At 39.4% G+C, this 19260-nt stretch overlaps 1 protein-coding gene across 2 annotated transcripts in view; it reads right to left on the bottom strand.

The window, feature by feature from the left end:
* RTTN (rotatin) overlaps positions 1-19260 on the bottom strand; it is a 138194-nt gene that overhangs the window by 115026 nt on the left and 3908 nt on the right. Inside the window, exons 5-10 of one of the 2 annotated variants that reach the window (XM_060121308.1) lie at positions 17261-17354; positions 15794-15908; positions 14685-14835; positions 11465-11630; positions 9004-9185; positions 6643-6758 (exon numbers count right to left, since the gene is read on the bottom strand). In XM_060121308.1, coding sequence (XP_059977291.1) covers positions 6643-6758; positions 9004-9185; positions 11465-11630; positions 14685-14835; positions 15794-15908; positions 17261-17354 — 824 coding nt within the window. The remainder of the gene's footprint in view (positions 1-6642; positions 6759-9003; positions 9186-11464; positions 11631-14684; positions 14836-15793; positions 15909-17260; positions 17355-19260) is intronic. The other variant, XM_060121309.1, reaches the window with a different exon arrangement.

Genomic DNA, 19260 nt, shown 5'->3' with positions numbered 1-19260 from the left:
CCATAAAAAGGAACGAAATTGGGTCATTTGTAGAGACGTGGATGGATCTAGAGACTGTCATACAGAGTGAAGTAAGTCAGAAAGAGAAAAACAAATATCGTATGTTAGCACATATATGTGGAACCTAGAAAAATGGTACAGATGAACCAGTTTGCAGGGCAGAAATAGAGACACAGATGTAGAGAACAAACGTATGGACACCAAGGGGGGAAGTGGCAGGGTGGGGGTGGTGGTGGGATGAACTGGGAGATTGGGATTGACATGTATACACTGATGTGTATAAAACTGATGACTAATAAGGACCTGCTGTATAAAAAAACACATAAAATAAAATTCAAAAATTCAAAGAAAAACTAGTGTAGTGAAATATGAACAAAAATGTATGAAATATAAATAATCAATAATTCAGAACAAAAAAAATTAGATAAATTAGGTAATTGTCTATTGATGAAGTGCATAATAGAGAGTAAAGACCCAACATGAATGAGTCATTGTGGTCTGAATAACATAAATATGAGGCAAAACCTGAAGTTGGATTTAAAGGTTTTAACTCAGTCTTTTTTACCTTAATTAATAAATTAAACAGATATAAACTTTGAACATTTCAAAGACTACAACTCCTCGAGTTTCCAAGGAACACTGACTAAAACTAGCCATTTACTTAATCGCAAAAAATGGTCAATGTATATTTAAGACTATGTTCTTTGAGCCCACGGAAATAAAACTAAAAGTTAAAAATTTCAACCAAACGTAGGGCCACCCTTACAAAATTAAAATAGAAAATTTTAATAGCACTTATATTAATAACCACTGGTCTAGAGAAAACAAATTAGAAACACAGTGACAGTCTTATTACATGGACAGGCAATTTTTCACCCAGTGCTTCTCCATTAAAATACTTTTCTACATCTACAAACAACATATCTCTGTTATTCAAGACTAAGTTTGACAATTTACAATTTAAATCAATGAACACATTTAAGACCTCAGTATTGCAAGGCTTTTTCTAAAAATCTATTTACTTGTGAAATTGTTTCAAATAACCTTGCTAATTCTAATGATGAATTGACATACTTCTCAAAATAGTATAAAAAGGAAGTATTAAATACTATAAGAATCAGTCTTGCAGCTTTTACTATTTCCAACACTTCTTCCAAGCCAAAAAAAAAAAAGTGGTTTTTTTGTTTTGTTTTGTTTTGTTTTTGCAGTACGCGGGCCTCTCACTGTTGTGGCCTCTCCCGTTGCGGAGCACAGGCTCCGGATGCGCGGGCTCAGCAGCCATGGCTCACGGGCCCAGCCGCTCCACGGCATGTGGGATCTTCCCGGACCGGGGCACGAACCTGCATCCCCTGCATCAGCAGGCGGACTCTCAACCACTGCACCACCAGGGAAGCCCAGTGTTTTATTTTTAATGTTTTAAGAAAAGAAAGGATTTTAAAACAATACTATCTGGTCCACAGTTTTAATTTGCTGGGCTAAAGATATTTAAACAGCTGTAAAGTAGTTGATGCAGAAAAAAAAAAAAAGAGCCAGTTTTCAGAGGATAGTCAAAGCTTTTACAAAATTACAGACTTAAAATATCAGATGAACAAAATATTCTAAATATTCCCAATAAAACAGAATTTATAGTGCAAACACAATATCTCCACTATCTGCACAATATAAAACAGGTTTTGGATTCTGTAAAGCATCTGAAATAAGTGACTCTCCCCCATATGCTCCCAGCCTCACACTCCCCACTCCCCTTCTACAAGGCAGCCAATTACTGTTCTGCATGCAAGTCTCACCAGGCACTTCCATGTTTAAGAGCAAGCTCATCCTGCCTGCAGAATGACAGCCAAACCACTCAGCAGCACGTCAAAAGCCTTCTGTGAGCAGACCCCACCTGAACCCTCCAGCCTCTCTCCCACCACATCCATCTCACGTTTTATGCTCTGGTTGCTTGCACTCCTCCCAATAGCCCTAGCCTTGACCACCAATCAGCACTATTCATTCCTCCCCATCATTCTCTTCCCCTCCGCCAGACAAAAAGCCCTACCTTTACTTTCTTAGCCGAATCGTATTCGTAATTTAAACTCAGCTCAGCCACGATTTACACAAAGCCCTCCCTGAGATTCTCGGCTGGGAGTGTTTTCAAAGCACCCTTGGCACATGAGAAGATACTCAACATTACTAGTCAGAGAAATGCAAATCAGAACAACAGTGAGATATCACCTCACACCTATCAGAATGGCTATCAACAAAAAGACCACTAATACAAATGTTGACAAGGATGTGGAGAAAAGGGATCCCCTGTACACTGTTGGTGAGAATGTAAATCGATGCAGCTGCCATAGAAAAAAGCATGGAGATTCCTCAAAAAACTAAAACAAGAATTACTGTATAATCCAACAATTCCACTCCTGGGTTTATATCCAAAAAAAATGAAAACACCAACTCAAAGAGACGTGCCCCCCAACGTTTAGAGCAGCTCTATTTACAACAGCCAAGATATGGAAACAACCTAAGTGACCATCGACAGACAAATGGATAAAGAAGATGTGGCACATATGTACACAAACACATACACACATATACATACAATGGAATATTAATCAGCCATAAAAAAGAATGAAATATTGCCAGTTGTGACAACACAGATGGACTGACCCAGAAAGTATTATGCTAAGTGAAATAAGGCAGATAAAGACAAAAAACATATGATTTCACTTATATTTGGAATCTAAAAAACAAATGAACAAACTTCAAAACAGAAACAGACTCATAGACACAGAGAACGAACAGGTAGCTGCCAGAGGGGAAGGGGGGGGGGAATGAGTGAAATAGGTGAGAGAGATTAAGAGGTACAAACTGCAAATTTCAAAATAAATGAGTCATGGGGATGAAATGTACAGCATGGGGAATACAGTCAATTTTTTATCTAATTCCCACAAGAGTGAAAAGAATTGCTGCTTATTCATCTTGCACCCCCAGGGCCCAGGGTTGACTAAAAAATTATTCACAACCTAAAAGCTGAGAGTTATGTTTTATTCAGCAGGAATTTTTAGGACTTCAAGGCCAGGAGGCCGCATCTCAAGTAACCCTGAGAGAACTGCTCCGTGGAGGCGAGGTGGGGAGCCAGGATACATGGGAGTTTTGTAACAAAGGGCAGGGAGTCTGAATGTCAAAAGATTACTGTTAATTAAAGAAAACCAGATATCTCAAGTTAAGGAATTTAGCGCTTTTCTGTGCACAGGAAGATGCAAGAGTCTGAGCTCACTGAAATCATTGCAGTCTGATGGCTGCTAGATGGCAGGTATTCTTTTCCTTCCTGAGTTTCCTCACGGCTCACCAGCTCACCATCGGAGATGGCTGCAATCACTGATGACTGTGACATCCTTTGTTTACTGATACGGCAGGAAGTATTCCTTTTATCACTAGCATATAATGAGCAATCAAAGAATGTTTGGTGAACTAAAACACCTGTCTCTGGACTGGCGGCAGTAGCAGGAAAAGCATATGCTAATTAGAGATTCCACTCAGCCAATTATAAATTCACAACCTGGTTCAATTCCCCTTCTTGAGCCCTTACTGGATACCAAGCCCTTCTCTCTAGAAACTTTCATAATCCTCTCCACTTCACTTGAACTTCAACCAGCAATTCTTCCAACATGCCTGGAAATCTAAGTTACCAGCTCACAGCAGGTCAGATGGGAATTTAGAAGGAATGAGTCATAAAGAAGGAGAAAACACTGCTTTTCGTGACACTGAGTGACAGCAGTGACAGATAGAAGAAAGGCAAAAAACGAACAGAAAACAGCCCCAAGAGTCTGGGGTTATCTGGCATGAGGAAAAGAGCCTTCCTTACTCCCGTGAACCTAACTTACCATGTGAATAAGGAAAAAACAAACTTAATTTCATAGGTAGGCAAAAAAAGGATGACATACTTCAGGTCATCCTAACTTTTACAAGTGCTTACCAAAAAATTTTTTTATTTTAACAAAATATAATTTCAGTGAAAATATTTTTTCTTTTATTTATTTCGACTGAAATAAAAATATTCAATTTATGGAGAAAAAATTTCTTTGACTATGCTTACATAAACTGAGTTATGGAATTCCAGACGTGAATGCTATTAGCACTATTTGGAAAGATCTAGAGAATTGATTACATATCTACATGCATTTAATTACTGAATTGGTCAACATTTATTACTTCGTTCCTTTAACGACACGACAAAAATATGCTTCTGCCTTCTGTGTAAACCTCACAAAAGTAGGGACATTAAGGAATTCTACTTAATTGTCTGCTTCTATTAATATATAGCCCAAAGGGATGAGATTTTTCCTAGGAAGCATTTATTCTTTTAAATAAGTCAAATATAATTTCCAGCAGTACTATTTAACATTTCTAACATACCAATTGGCACTTGCACAACAGATTTAACCTTTAAAGTAAAAATAATTCATTGAATCATAAAAGATCAGCAGCCAAAAGTTAAAAATGAATGACTAACTTTTACAGATAAATGTTCTGGCCAAGAAACTTGAGCTATTTTAAGAAGCAACTGATAAAACATTCTTCACACTTCTCAAGGAAAACTCACTTGTTGAAAACCTTCAATATGTGAAAACCTTCTAAAAGTACTACAGAATAATGTGATAACCTTAAGGACGAACGAAAAACTAAGATAAGAACTATTATCCCTATTTTATAAATAAATTGTAGGACTTGAAACAATATATTACACCTACTGTAAAATGTTTCAGTTGTGTTTCTTTTCAAAAGATTTGTGTAAATAAAAAAAATTGGGGGAGGGTTTCCCTGGTAGCACAGGGGTTAAGAATCCGCCTGCCAATGCAGGGGACACAGGTTCAAGCCCTGGTCCGGGAAGATCCCACATGCCATGGAGCAACTAAGCCCGTGCGCCACAACTACTGAGCCTGCACTCTAGAGCCCGCGAACCACAACTACTGAAGCCCATGTGCCACAACTACTGAAGCCTGCACACCACAGAGCCCGTGCTCTGCAACAAGAGAAGCCACCGCAATGAGAAGCCCACACAATGCAACGAAGAGTAGCCCCCGATCACCACAACTAGAGAAAGCCCGTGCACGGCAACAAAAACCCAACGCAGCCAAAAATAAATTAATTAATTTTAAAAAATGCACATTACTCATTTCACATTTTTGTTAGCAATTATGTCTATCAATATGTTTATTGAGTGAATAAATACACAGTGAAGCAGTCGCAGCCTGTAAAAAAGAATGAAGATCTTCACATATGAACACAGAATAATCTCCATGCCTATGTTTACATCCATCCATCTATCCAGGATGCATTATTTTCTCTTCCAGTTTTATTGAGATATAGTTGACATATAGCACTGTATAAGTTTAAAGTGCAGAGCTTAATGATTTGACTTACATACATCATGAAATGATGACCACATTAAGTTTGGTGAACATCCATCATCTCACATAGAAACAAAATTAGAGAGATAGAAAAACAGTTTCCTTTCCTTGTGATGAGACCCTCAGGATTCACTCTCTTAGCAACTTTCATACATAACACACAGCAGTTGTGCATTACATCCTAGTATTTATTCATCTTAAAACTGAAAATCTGTACCTTTGATCACCTTCATTCAATTCCCCCTCTCCCTACTTCCCACCTCTGTTAATCACAAGTCTGATCTTTTTTTTCTCTGAGTTCGTTTCTTTGCTTGTTTTTGAAGAATAATTGACTTACACAACATAGTGACTCAGTATTTCTATACATAATGGTCACAACAATAAGTCTAATTACTATACAGGATTTACTCTTACGTTGTAAAAACAAGGTATGAAACTGTATATGATATACCACCTTTTATGTAAGATGTGAGAAGGGGAATAAGAATCTACGTACTTATTTTCTTACATTTGCAAAAACTAAAAGAAAAATGTAAAAAATAAACTAGAAAACAGGATGGCAGGGAGACACCCCTGAGTTACATTTTTATGAAGAGAAAACAATTCCCAAAAATGAAAACAAATTGAAACAAAAATCTAACTGTATACTGAATTGGTAACAGAGAAAATAATTCTTTTGAGTGACTTTAAGGCACAGAATTTTGACTTTATATACTTAGTGAGATTTAGTCTAAGTCAAAAAGAACTGCAAGAAAATCCTGAACTTTATTAGTTATTGACCACAGTGATACTAATACTGCTACTGTGAAATCACTTACTTTATGCTGAAGGTTAAAACTAATAAGCAATTATGTTGATGTTGCTAAGAATCTATGAAGGACAATAAAGTCCAAGCAAAGAAATACAAGTTGAAGTTCAGAAGTAGCAGAGTCTGAATTCATGAGTTTTTTTAAAATACAGATTTCCTAGGTTCTATTACTGAAGGGAAAGAATGATATCACTGTAACTACAAGCAGCCCTAATGGCCTGTTTTTGGTCTTGATATACATTTCCCGCATTAAAAGTAACCAGAATCTCTGGAGAAATGGCCTATTCCAGACTATGCACAAAATAAGCCTGGGATCTGTTGTGTCTAAAACAAAGAAAGTTTTCAAAGACTAATGAGACAATGAAACCAGCTTAAAAGGACCAATATAAAATAAAATACTAATATTATTACCCACATCCCAAGGAAAACCTTGATTCTCACCATATCTATAGCAAAAAGACTGCTGTCATCCCAGATATCTGCTGAAATCGCTTCACCAATAAGTACCATATCCTCTGCAAGCAATTCCAGAACTCTTATTATCATCTGTCTACTACCTAGGAATACAAATAGGAGAGAGAGAGAAGAAAAATAAAGTTAATTCAAATAAAGCTGAACATCATATTGCTCAATCCTCTGGTTAGCTAATGCCCCCAAGTTCCTATTTCTCTTTTTATTTTTTGATGTTTTTAGAATTGTTTAAAAGAGACGAATAGGGAAGTCACAATATACAATCACCATTAGACTTCTGTTTCAATCATAACTCTATTTAACTACAAAAAATCAAATGTGCTCTTAAGTGGGAAAGATACTCAGGAAGAGTATAACAATAATCTAACTAAAAGTACTGTGAGATAGATCAAAATAACTTTTCAGATTCAGAGACCATCCATGTTACATGTAATAGGTGACAAAGCACAGGTTTAGTTGAGAAGATGCAGTCTAATAAATTTCCCACTTAGGACTAGAAGGTTTAAGCCTTGTCATGAATTAGTAGTTTCCTACACAGGAGTTGCCTGGGAAACCTACACTCACCTTAAACTCTAAAAACATTCGGGAGGAAACTGTGCTGTCAGAGTCACACCCACCTGAGCAATCTCCCTTCTCCACAGAGATAGAATAACAAAGGAATTCCACCACCCATAATTCTAAGTAAGGTGAATGTTCAATCAAGACTTTCCTGTCCCACATACCAAAGGTCAATTTCTAATGAATAAAAGTAAAACAAACTACCAGATCATAAGGGTCTAGATTAATTGTTTCATGAGAACAGCTGGAGCAAATTCTCTTAGAAATCTCTTACGACACTGAACAAATGCAAATTATGCAATAATTTCCCACAAAAGGGCAAGAGAACATTTAGAAAATTTTATGTACCATGATACAGCTCTATAATTATCAATCTGACTTTTTACAGCAAATTAAGAAAAGGTTAAATGCAAAATCATTAAATCTAAAACTGTTCTCCTCAGTACACCATGCAGACAAACATATACACTTGATGATGCCAAAGTTCAGATCTTCCTTCATGTCACATTATTAGTACATGAATTAATATGTATTCCTCACTCCTGGAAGCAGAATTCTTCAGTCAGTGAGAAGTTAAGGTATAGAGTTTTCTTCAGAATAAAAAAAAATTGTTCATGTTCCCAAATATACACCTACCTCCGGCCTTCTTCCCTATCACTTCCAAGCAGGCAAAGAATAGTCATAGGACTTAAAGAACCATCAGCATGGGACAGATTTTTTACTCAGCCAGTATAAACGAAAAAAAGCAAAACCTGTTTATCTTGTATTTTGACAAGTTTATCAACTACTTAAAATGTATATATTTAGAGAATAAAAATCATTATTTATTCCAAACCTTTCTTCACCTTGCAAAATGCATGCACTTTGGTCTCAGAACCGTAGTTCAAGCCTCTGTTCTTCACTGTTTGACTTTGGATAAGTTTCTAAAGCACTCTAAACCTCAGCTCCCTCATTGTAAAACAGGGAGAAAAGCAGTAATTACCACTAAGGGATGTATAAAATGGGTTGGTGTGAGGAGTGCATAAAATAATGTGCACAAGACCACATCCGGTAGCCGAGCACAGCAGGTACTCAATGTGTGGTAACTTGTATGATTACTAGGCTCTGTTGGACACTGGCCACATTGTTATCCTTCTTATCACTCTCCACTAAAATCACAACGACATCCCAGTGTACACTACAGTACATCTTTGCAAACTTACCCAGCACATGAGAGAAAATGTAACTCCAGAACGTTTGGGTTTTCTGAGTTTTGTTTTGTTTTTTAAGAAAAAGAAATTACTGCAAAGGTACAAATCCAGTGTTGGGTCTGTTACGGTTTTTAACATGTTTCATAGCTCAAGTAAAAACCAAGTAGGAGGAGTGAACGACTGAAAGCAACTCAAAAAATTTCTAAAGAGCAAAAGCCAAAGAGTTTTTTATTCTGGTCTATTCATGCCAATCCATCTTCTCTAACTTACTCCAGTTGCATTGTTTTTTCAGTGCTTACCTTTAAAATAGCCACACACAAATGGAAGTCTGTGCAATAAAAGGCCAGCAATGGAAGGGGATACTCTTATCTGAAAAGCGCTCCATGGCATCCACGTTTAATTAAGGGATAATAAAGACCTTACTAAGTTCTTAGGAATTTGTACCCCAAAAGATAAGTAAATCCAGATTTTAAAGGTCCGAAGACAGATAGAAAGCAAAAACGAGAAAAATTAGAGTCCTAGAAAATAGACAAAACAAACACAAAGTATACAAAAGGAACTACTGACTTCAAGCACAACCAACCTGTTCTTAAGAGAGGAACGGCACACTCCAGGATGGAGACGCAGAGCTGGGGCAGGCTCAGCTGCTGGAACTGCAGCTCTAGCGTGTCCTCAGCCTCCAGCTCTGGCAGGTCCAGGTGCACCATGTCCAAAGGGGAAGGGATGGAGACCCTTGAGTTGACATGAGCGTGACTACTACTTCCACTGTAAAGTAGACAAGGATAATAATAAACCTTGAGTATGGAAACAGCCCACAAGCAGATTTACTGCAGAGCTGCTGCCTGGAATATTAGGAGACTCATACCGTGCACAATTATATTGCTCCATGAAACAATTCTGGTCAGATTTACAGAAACCTTGACAAATTTATGAGATTAAATTCCATAAAGATGGCTCAAAATTGTAAGTGAAACCAAGAATGCTTTTTTTATATGTTGCTTTTCAAACTGATGTTCTCCAAACGTGTCAACATTCCTATAGCAGCGATCAACATGAACACTGATAACCCATCCATTTCTAAAGGAAAGCAAACAGATTCATAGCAAAGTTCTTCCGTAACTTATAAAGGCAAAACTAAATAGTTCGTACGGTTTCCTAGATTTTCTGTGATTTTCACCAAATGTTCTAAGTAAGCCAATGTTAGCAACTGAAGAATGCTAGAAAATGCCAGAAAAACATGATGAGAAATGGATTACTTTATTTAGTACAGTCGACATCATATGATTTTGGAAATGTACCCCAAAATGGAACATCCCTTCTTGGCTTACTTTATAAAAAAAATTACCTTGGGTGTAAAGGAGTGGGGTGGGGATAAAAGTGCTATAGAAAGGCTTGAACTTCCCATTTACAAAGCACCTCAAAATGTTGACTTTTGATGTTATGCACAACTGAAGCTGAATCACAGAGATGCACTAACACTACTGAACGTGTAAAACTCCCCAATTTTAATACATTTTGTCATTTCTTCAATTCCAATATACCAAGCATCCCAAAATATGGAAATGAGCTGGGCTTCTCTCAAACTCTGAAAGGGCCCAGGAGGACGTTCACTCAGGAGTGAAAATCTACAAGCATGTAGCACACTAGATATAGCTCAGAGAATGAGGTAAAGAGAAAAACCACACCTGATCGACAGCAGCCACCCGGTAAGGACGAGGAGCACAGGCTCCCGGACCATGTACTGCCCACACCCCTGCCCCCCTCTTCACCAACTGTATAAACTGGGGCTTGGCTCCCAGCCTCCCCAAACCTCAGGCTTTTCTATAAATGATGATAATAATACCAATTCTATTACAGGACTGTTACGAGGACTACCACAGGAGGCAAAGCACATGAAGCACTTGACGTAACACCAAACACACAGCAAGCCTGAGTCAGTGTTAGCCTGGAGCAGCAGTACCCACGTCACAAGAAAATAATCAAGCCAACAGACAAGTGCTGGTCTCACCGAGCATTTAGCAGAATGACACTAAAGAAAAGACTTAAAAAGAGCTTTTTAAGAGCTTCTCTGGTGGCGCAGTGGTTAAGAATCCGCCTGCCAACGCAGGGGAAACGGGTTCCAGCCCTGGTCCGGGAAGATCCCACATGCCGCGAGCAACGAAGCCCATGCGCCACAGCTACTGAGCCTGCGCTCTAGAGCCCGCGAGCCACAACTACTGAAGACCACGCACCTAGAGCCCGTGCTCCAGAACAAGAGAAGCCACCGCGACGAGAAGCCTGCACACCACAAACAAAAAGTAGCCCCTGCTCGCCGCAACTAGAGAAAGCCCGCACACAGCAATGAAGACCCAATGCAGCCAAAAATAAATAAAAATAAAATAAATAAATGAAAAACAAAGATGTTTTAAGATGCTTGGAGCCTAATGAGGTAACACACAAATACCACGCCAATCCCTTTAAGAAAACTAGATATATAAATATCTTTCTTTACACCAACGAATAAAATACCGTAACTGTGCACCTTGAAGGGGACTTTGTTTTATAGATTCTCCAATCATTCCCTTTAATAGTAAACACCAATGCATTTAAATTATGATTAAACTTACAAAAATGGGCTTAAAATGTTATCAAAAAGTATATAGCATTTAAAACTATGCTTTTAAACTAGATAACACTCCATTTGTGGCTGCTAAAAACAATTCAGTGGGTCAGAATCACCATTTTTTTGATGAAACAGAAATGCACTGTGTAACACAGAATGAGAGAACAATTTTGTGAACATTTTTTCAGTGGACACACACAGATGCACACGCACACATACACAGAGTATATGTCTGTGTACTGAGTACCGAGTTGCAGTATAATACTTGTTTCTTACTGGGGGTCATGGTCAAAAACGTATGAAAGTCACTGGTTTAACACAAGGCCAATACCTGTGTTAATGTTTCAAAAGAAAAGACTAAAGAGCAAAACAACAGCAAAACAACAATCTCCCTCTAAAACTGAAACACACACACAAGTTAACCTGGCTTTCCTACAGTCACCTGGAAGACACGGCGTCCCAATCCTGGCCATCTCCTCTGGGTCGCTGGCCTGTGCGTCCCACCACAGAAGGCCGAGGGCTGCTGCTTCCTGGAGAAGGATTCTGGGAATGATGAGTGACTCTTGCTTCATGACAATAAGACAGAGAAGAATTTTGGGAAACTGTATCTGGGGGGAAAAAAAAAGAATAAAATTATTCCTTGGTAGAGACAGGTTACTGATTATGTAGTTCTTGTCATTCTTCAGGAAAAAAAATAACAAAATTAAGACAGTAGAAATGCTTCTATGAGGTAAAAGTAAAAGTCAACCTTTTCTGCAATACTCCCTTAGCACACTTAGGTTCATGTCTAATTGACCTGATTACACGGAACCTTTTAGCCAACACTGTTCACTTACAACATTAGAGACCGAATCATGCACTCTCCCGCTTAAAACCCTCCCAGAGACCCTACCTCAAACCTTGTGCAAAAATTAATTCAAAATGGATCGACAACCTAAATATGAGTTAAAACCGTAAAGCTCTCAGCAGAAAACATAGGGGTGGGTCATCATGACCTTGGATTTGGCAATGAATTTTTACATATGACACCAAAAACACAACCAACCAAAGAAAACAGAGATAAATTGGACTTCAACAAAGTTTAAAACTTTCATGCATCAAAGGACATTAACAAGAAAGTAACAACCGGGACCCTGGTGGCCCAGTGGTAAAGAATCTGCCTTATAATGCAGGGGACGCAGGTTCGACCCCTAGTCCAGAAGCTAAGACTCCACATGCCGCAGGGCAACTAAGCCCACACACCACGACTACTGAGCTCACGCGCCTCAACTAGAGAGCATGCATGCTGCAAACTACAGAGCCCACGGGCCCTGGCGCCCACGCACCACTGCTAGAGAGAGAAAACCTGCACGCCACCGCTAGAGGAGAGAAAACCTGCATGCCACAACTAAAGAGAAGCCTGCACGCCACAACAAAATATCCCGCATGCCTCAACGAAGATCCCGTGTGTGCCGCGATGAAGACCCGACGCACCCAAAAATAAATAAAATAAATAAATAATAAATAGATCTTCAAAAAAAAAAAAGAAAGTAACAACCTAAAGAACGGGAGAAAATATCTGCAAATCATATACCTGATAAGGTTTTAGTATCCAGGATATATAAATAACTCCCAAAACTCAACAAAAACAAGAAGTCAACCATCCCAATTTAACAACGGGCAAAAAACTTAGACATTTCTCCAAAGATATACGAATAGCCAGTTAACACATGAAAAGTCACTAGAGAGTCACTAGTCATTAGGGAAATACAAATCAAAATCACAATGACATACCACCTCACACCTACTAGGAGGATTACCGTTAACAAAAAAGAAAGAAAAAGAAACAAGTTTTGGCGAGGCTGTGGCGAAACTGGAAGCCTCATACGCTGCTAGTGGGAATGTCAAACGGCGCAGCCGCCGTGGGACACGTTTGACGGTCCCTCAGAAAGCTAAACGTAGAATCAACGTATGGCCCAGCGGTTCTGCTCTGGTATACACCCAAAGAATCGAAAGCAGAGGCTCGAACGGATATGCCAGCGTTCACCGCAGCATCACTCGTAACAGTCAAAAGGTGGGAACAAGCCCCACGTCTACCAACAGATGAATACATAAATATAATGTGGTGTGTACATACAGTGGAATGTCATTCGGCCGTAAAAATGAAGTTCTGACACGTGCTACAACATAGGTGAACTTTGAAAACATTACACTAAGTGAGATAAGCCAGATAAATACTGTACAATCCCGCTCTCAGTCTAGGGACCTAGACAGAAAATAGACGAGAGATTATCAGGGGCTGCAGAGGGAAAGGGAAATGGAGAGAGCCGCTTAATGGTTACAGAGCTTCCACTTAGGATGACGACAAAGGTTTGGAAACATGTTGGTGAGGGTCGCACAATACTGGGAATATACTGATCAAATCCTTACAAAGGTCTGCCAGAGCCACTGCACCCTGGCCCCGGGCCACCTCTCTGACCTCACCCCATTCCCCTCTCTGTACCCCCAGCCCACTTACTACGCTCCACCCACACCAGCCTGATTTTCGTTCCTCAAGCGTGTGGCCCTCAGGGCTGAGGCCTCTGACCTTCCTGGAGTACTCTTCCTGCCGCTTTTCAAGCGGAGGTTCCTTCTCACCCTTCAGCTTGCCTCCTGTCAGATACCTTCCCTGACCATCCTATCCGAGAAAGCCACATCCCCAGTCACATTCTGTCACATCACCCTTCTTATTCCCTTTGAGCACTTCATATCTAAAAACTTGTTTGTTTACTACCTGTCCCAACCTTCTACAATACAAGCTCATAAAGGCGGGAACCTTATCTGTTTTGTTCAGTGTTATACCCCTTAGAGTATCGGTTGGCACGGAGTAGGTGATAAATAAATATTTATTTAATACACGAATAAATCTTCTGATTTATCCACTATTTTTACCCACATTATAACTCTTTTTCTGATGAAATATGGGGTACTCACAAGCTCTCAAGAATGTTAATGAGAAAACCCCATGCCCCCTGAGGTCTATAATAAAGCTAACATAAAGGATAAATATTCAAGTAGCACAGGGATCAGTGAAACTCTCAACAAAACAGGGCTTAACTATGAAGCATGATGACAAATCACTACAATTTAATATTCGACTTTCAATATATATTGCATTATATAAGTGCACAGAAGTCCTAAACTGTAAATGCTGGTTTGACGAGGCCAGCCTAGTGCTCTACTTGGCCATTAGGTGGTGCTTCTTCCCTGAGAAGTCTGGCACTGCTAGCACATAATAGCTGCCTACATCACAAGTTGCATAAAAATAGTTTTCATAAAATACAAATCGGTATTTTTCAAACCAAACAATTTCTTAACACAACATATAACTTGCTAAAATGCCCAAAGTCCCACATGAATAGCTGCGCTCAGAATCCTGGTCCTTAGCTCCCAACAACACTCAGCATATGTGGGAGAAAAACACCTTGCAAATGTCTCTTATCAAAAAAAAAGAGGATGGGATCATGAGTGCTTCTGTCATTCATACAGTTTGTTTTCAAAGATGATAATTTGATTACATTTAGGAATGGGGAATTTATGTTGTGAAAATGTATACACAATAACCCTGACAGTAAATATAATGGGGAGTTCTTGGAAGAATCTACAAATACCACCAGTGACCAAGGAATATACAAACATAATACCTTGTTTACTAGAGAAAAAACTTGGATCTCGGTGAAAGTTAAGTCTGTTTCTTAAATACGTGCACAGCTGCTGCAAGCAGGACACTGACTGCAATGCCAGGCGATGTTTTCCATCTCCTCCAAAGGCCAGTTTCAACAGAGATAAAAGGCTCTGCAATAAAGAAGAGCTATAAAAATTATCGAGGGAACAAAGTGCTCGACTTTCAAAGAAGGATGTGGAGCTTAAGTGAGGTTAAATGAACAGTCAAAGGAATTAAGATAAGGTGCAAATATTTATAAAACATAAGAAACAGAAACAGGCAAAAATGACTTGGCATAATGCAGGAAGATGGGTCAAAGTAAGATAAAATTTAAATACAACAGTCAGCGTTTCTCATATCTGAACTGTTAGTTGAGTACCTATCGTGAAGAACACGGGAATAATTCCCCATTCAGGACATTAAGTTACACAGTACTTTTTAAAAACCACAAGAAGCCTCTTACATCTCAAAGAGCTAAATCATTTTGCATGTTTTGATAATTTACAGCTTTCCCTCTGCTATCACTCATAGCTGGGACAGTATGAAGTAATAGCTGCCACTCACTGGCACCCATCTCAGCCCCGTGATTGCAGAGCAAGGGTACCAAGCCTTACCAGATGCCGTGGACACACCACAAACCCAGCCCGGGACCCAGTCTCTCTGCTATACACGTATGCAATAAACTGCATTGCAAAGAATCCACCTACATTGCTCACCTCTGCCATATTTCCACAGCATCCAGCACCGTGCCTTAAACACCCAGATACCCAAAGTGATGCAATTCTAACTATTAAGATTGGTCACTGTTGCCCAACCTCAGTTTCCCAGGTCTAGTCTCCCCAAGTGATCCATAAATGGTTAAGTTCAAGGTCGTCACTGGACTGCATGTGTCAAATGAGACTACTTCCTATCAGGAGAATAACCACTATCTAAGTAAGTTAGAGAGTAAGTGGTCTAAATAACCAAATACTTCATTATTTAACTATGGTAGTGCAAATTTCCTTCCCAAGGACTCCTACTTTGCAAAATGTGTTTCATTGCAAAAATTTCCCTGTTTCAAAATCTAAACCTATTACAGAGGAAACGCACCTGAACAATTTTTGGCCTTTGAAGGAAAATCTCAGCAGGAAAATCTTGCATGATAACGTCTTTCAACAGTTCACAGGTGTTCCAGATTAAAGTGTGGTTACTACTTCTTAAAGAGCTACAAAATATACAAAATACAGTATTATTTATTTTTGAAAAGAATTTACCTATACCAGATTCTAAGTAACCTATTCACAGTCCTTCAGGTCTCAGCCAAGACACCTTGCCCTGGGAAGCCTTCCCAAATCTCCTCCCTAATCAACGAACAACCCTGGGGTAGGTGTGTTCTTTCATGTGCCCATAACCTGTGCTACGAAACTGCCTGTTGACTTCGTAGCCCCACTAGACCCTCCTCAAGAGCAGGGACTACACAGTATCCACCACTGTATACCCAAAGGCTATCACAATGCCATGAAATGAGATCAATGAAATCTGCTAAATGAATCAGGAAATAAGGCAGAGGAGATCATACTAAGTACAGAGTTAAATTCCAGAAATTAGATTCCTTACTGCTCTTCCCTACTCGAGGGAAATGAAGCTGGTACTCTTCTCTTATCTCACGGAGAGGACACCTCTGAACTTCTCTGAAATATGTGCCCTCCTAGGGATGTCACAGTCGTTCACCTCTCACTCCAAGAAACCAAACCTGCTCTCAGCCCAGCTTCAGTCCACCCACAGTTCACCACCCACAGGCGCCCAATGGAGACCGTACCTCCTCCTTAGCGACCGACTCAGAAGTGACAGATCAACACCACCCCTGCCCCATCCCCGTGGGCATGCTACCTCTTCAATATGTTATTCCAAGAGAATTTACTGATGCCCATCAGTAAAAACGGCCATCATCCAAAGCCATTTAATAGCATCCCCCTGTATTGGGCCCTAACTCTAGAAGTTGGTCTTTATTTTTCACATTCTCACCAAAAAAGGGCAGACAACTCATTTGATGTGGCAGTCACTGAAATTACGTTTCAGCAAAAAGTGAAACTAGACATTAAAACAATCTCCAAACTTCTAGATATTGGCTCTCTACTTTTGGGGGTGATGATCAAATAAAATCCAATACATCAGATCAGATCAGTGGTCCCCAACCTTCTCCTAACAGAGTCCACGTTTTGAAATACATTGTCTACTAAAAAGACTGCATTTATGTTTAATTTCTCCATTTTTATTCACCAAGGGCCTAAGCAATGGCCACCAATCTGGTTGATAAGAGATGACTCACATCACCAAGGAGTGCACAGGATTCTAAGCATAGAAAAGAAACGATGTGAAGCCTGATTCAAGGCAAATAGGAATTTTCTGGCTTGTTTTTTGAAATACTGAAAATCATTCATATATTCCCACTGCTACCTATCACAGCCACTCAGTATCTTTTTTCCTGATGAAAATGTACAGTAATAACTCTCAGACTTCATGGTTATAAATATCAATACCAAAAGCCAAAACACCTGAAATACATCAGGTACGTACCTTTCATTAGAGGAGAGAACATGCCTATCAGCTGTGGTCAGGGGGAGCCAAGGGAAGGTAGAAAACTTCAAACACTTCGCGGTCGGATTTGCTGCTAATGGAAGAGCAAAACTTAAGGCATCAAAGGAGACAATGCTGACAGATGCACAATGTTCAGAATAAGGCTTCACCTTTAAAACAAGTCCTCAAATAAAGTCACAGCCTACAGTACCCTAAAATATACCGAAAAGATCAGCTGCAAATTTGTTCCCTCACAGAATAAATAACAGAGCTCTCTTCTCATAATTTAAACAGAACTCATATATTATTATTAGAAGGGTATTAAACACAAACCAATATTGAATGACATTTAGCACATCAATTAAATTTTCTATTTCACCATGTGGCTAACCAGAACATAGAACATAAACAAAAAAGGAACTGGCATTTGGAGATCTCTAACTGTAGAAATTAAAAACGATATAAACGTAATCATATACTATATTTAATTAGTCATGTTCAAATATCCTAAATCGTGTTAGATATTTAAACCTCTTTGAAGATGACTTGAAGACCATAAGATTAAAGTTCAAATATCAGTGCTCAGACAAGATTAAAAGAAATCTGAGAAACCAAATACAATTTTATACTACCTTCCTTCAAATTATTTTTAAACACATAGTGTACAGGTTAAGGTGGCAACACATAAGCCCTTCCAAACGGGCAACAGTCTTTGTGCAAAATGCTCTGAAAAGAGCATGGAATTGTTAAATTCAGATAATAGTATTATTAAATTCTCAAACATAGCAGTTGCTTCCTTCAAAAGTGCTAACATAAAAGCGGGGTTTACTTTCTAAGGGAAAAACAAGAGGTGGGTGGAGGGAAGGACAGGCTTATACTGCACACATAAAGATGTGTCCAAAATAAGCCACACCATCAATCCACAAACTGCAACTCACATAAAAATATGTTACCATCTCAATCTTCCTGAATGTTTCAACCGCTCCACTCAAATACCCATGATTCCCAGCCCTGAAGACACTCCCTTCAGATGTCTCTCGTTGTCACTCAATTAAGCCTCTCAGCCACAAACACAAAGAACTACCATGTCAAAACCAAAGCTCCCGGGGCTTCCCTGGTGGCGCAGTGGTTGAGAATCTGCCTGCTAATGCAGGGGACACGGGCTCGAGCCCTGGTCTGGGAGGATCCCACATGCCACGGAGCAACTAGGCCCGTGAGCCACAACTACTGAGCCTGCGCGTCTGGAGCCTGTGCTCCGCAATAAGACAGGCCGCGATAGTGAGAGGCCCATGCACCGCGATGAAGAGTGGCCCCCGCTTGTCACAACTAGAGAAAGCCCTCGCACAGAAACAAAGACGCAACACAGCAAAAATAAATAAATTAATAAACTCCTACCCCCAACATCTAAAAAAACAAAACAAACAAAAAAAACATTGGTTGAAAAAAATAAATGCTAAAAAAAAAAAAACCAAAGCTCCCTATAAGCCTAACAAAACTTTTCCAGAAAGGAAAGGAAAAGTATTTTAACAGCTGAACAAGTTTCCTGTTCTTTCTTATGCTGTACTCAACCTGAGAGTGTCTACGAAATCGTTTTTGTAACCGAGGGCTACCAAACTGAGTCACATTGGATGCTTGACGTCCGCATATACATCCTTGGAAGCAGCCGTTTAATTTCAACCATGCAGGCAGTAAGATGTGAAGTACATGCTTACTTAACCATGCCCTAACTGTGTCACCTAGTACAAAGGTTTCATCCTTTCTAAGCGCCAGTGTTCTCATCAGTAAGATGGCGTTAATAATAATATCAGCCTCACTGGGACTCCATGAAGATTCATTTATTCACTCAAGAAATACATACTGAGTGCCTAATACATTTCTGGCACTGTTCCCCACACCCACACAGGTAAAGCAGTATTTGCAGCTGTCATTAAGCTTATAATGAGGGAGTCAAACAGGAAGTAAATGAATACATAATTTAATAAATACATATAGGAAGAAAA

Source organism: Lagenorhynchus albirostris, chromosome 14 (genome assembly GCF_949774975.1).
Source record: "Lagenorhynchus albirostris chromosome 14, mLagAlb1.1, whole genome shotgun sequence".
NCBI classification, from domain to species: Eukaryota; Metazoa; Chordata; class Mammalia; order Artiodactyla; family Delphinidae; genus Lagenorhynchus; species Lagenorhynchus albirostris.
This window is presented reverse-complemented; position numbering and strand designations above follow the sequence as displayed.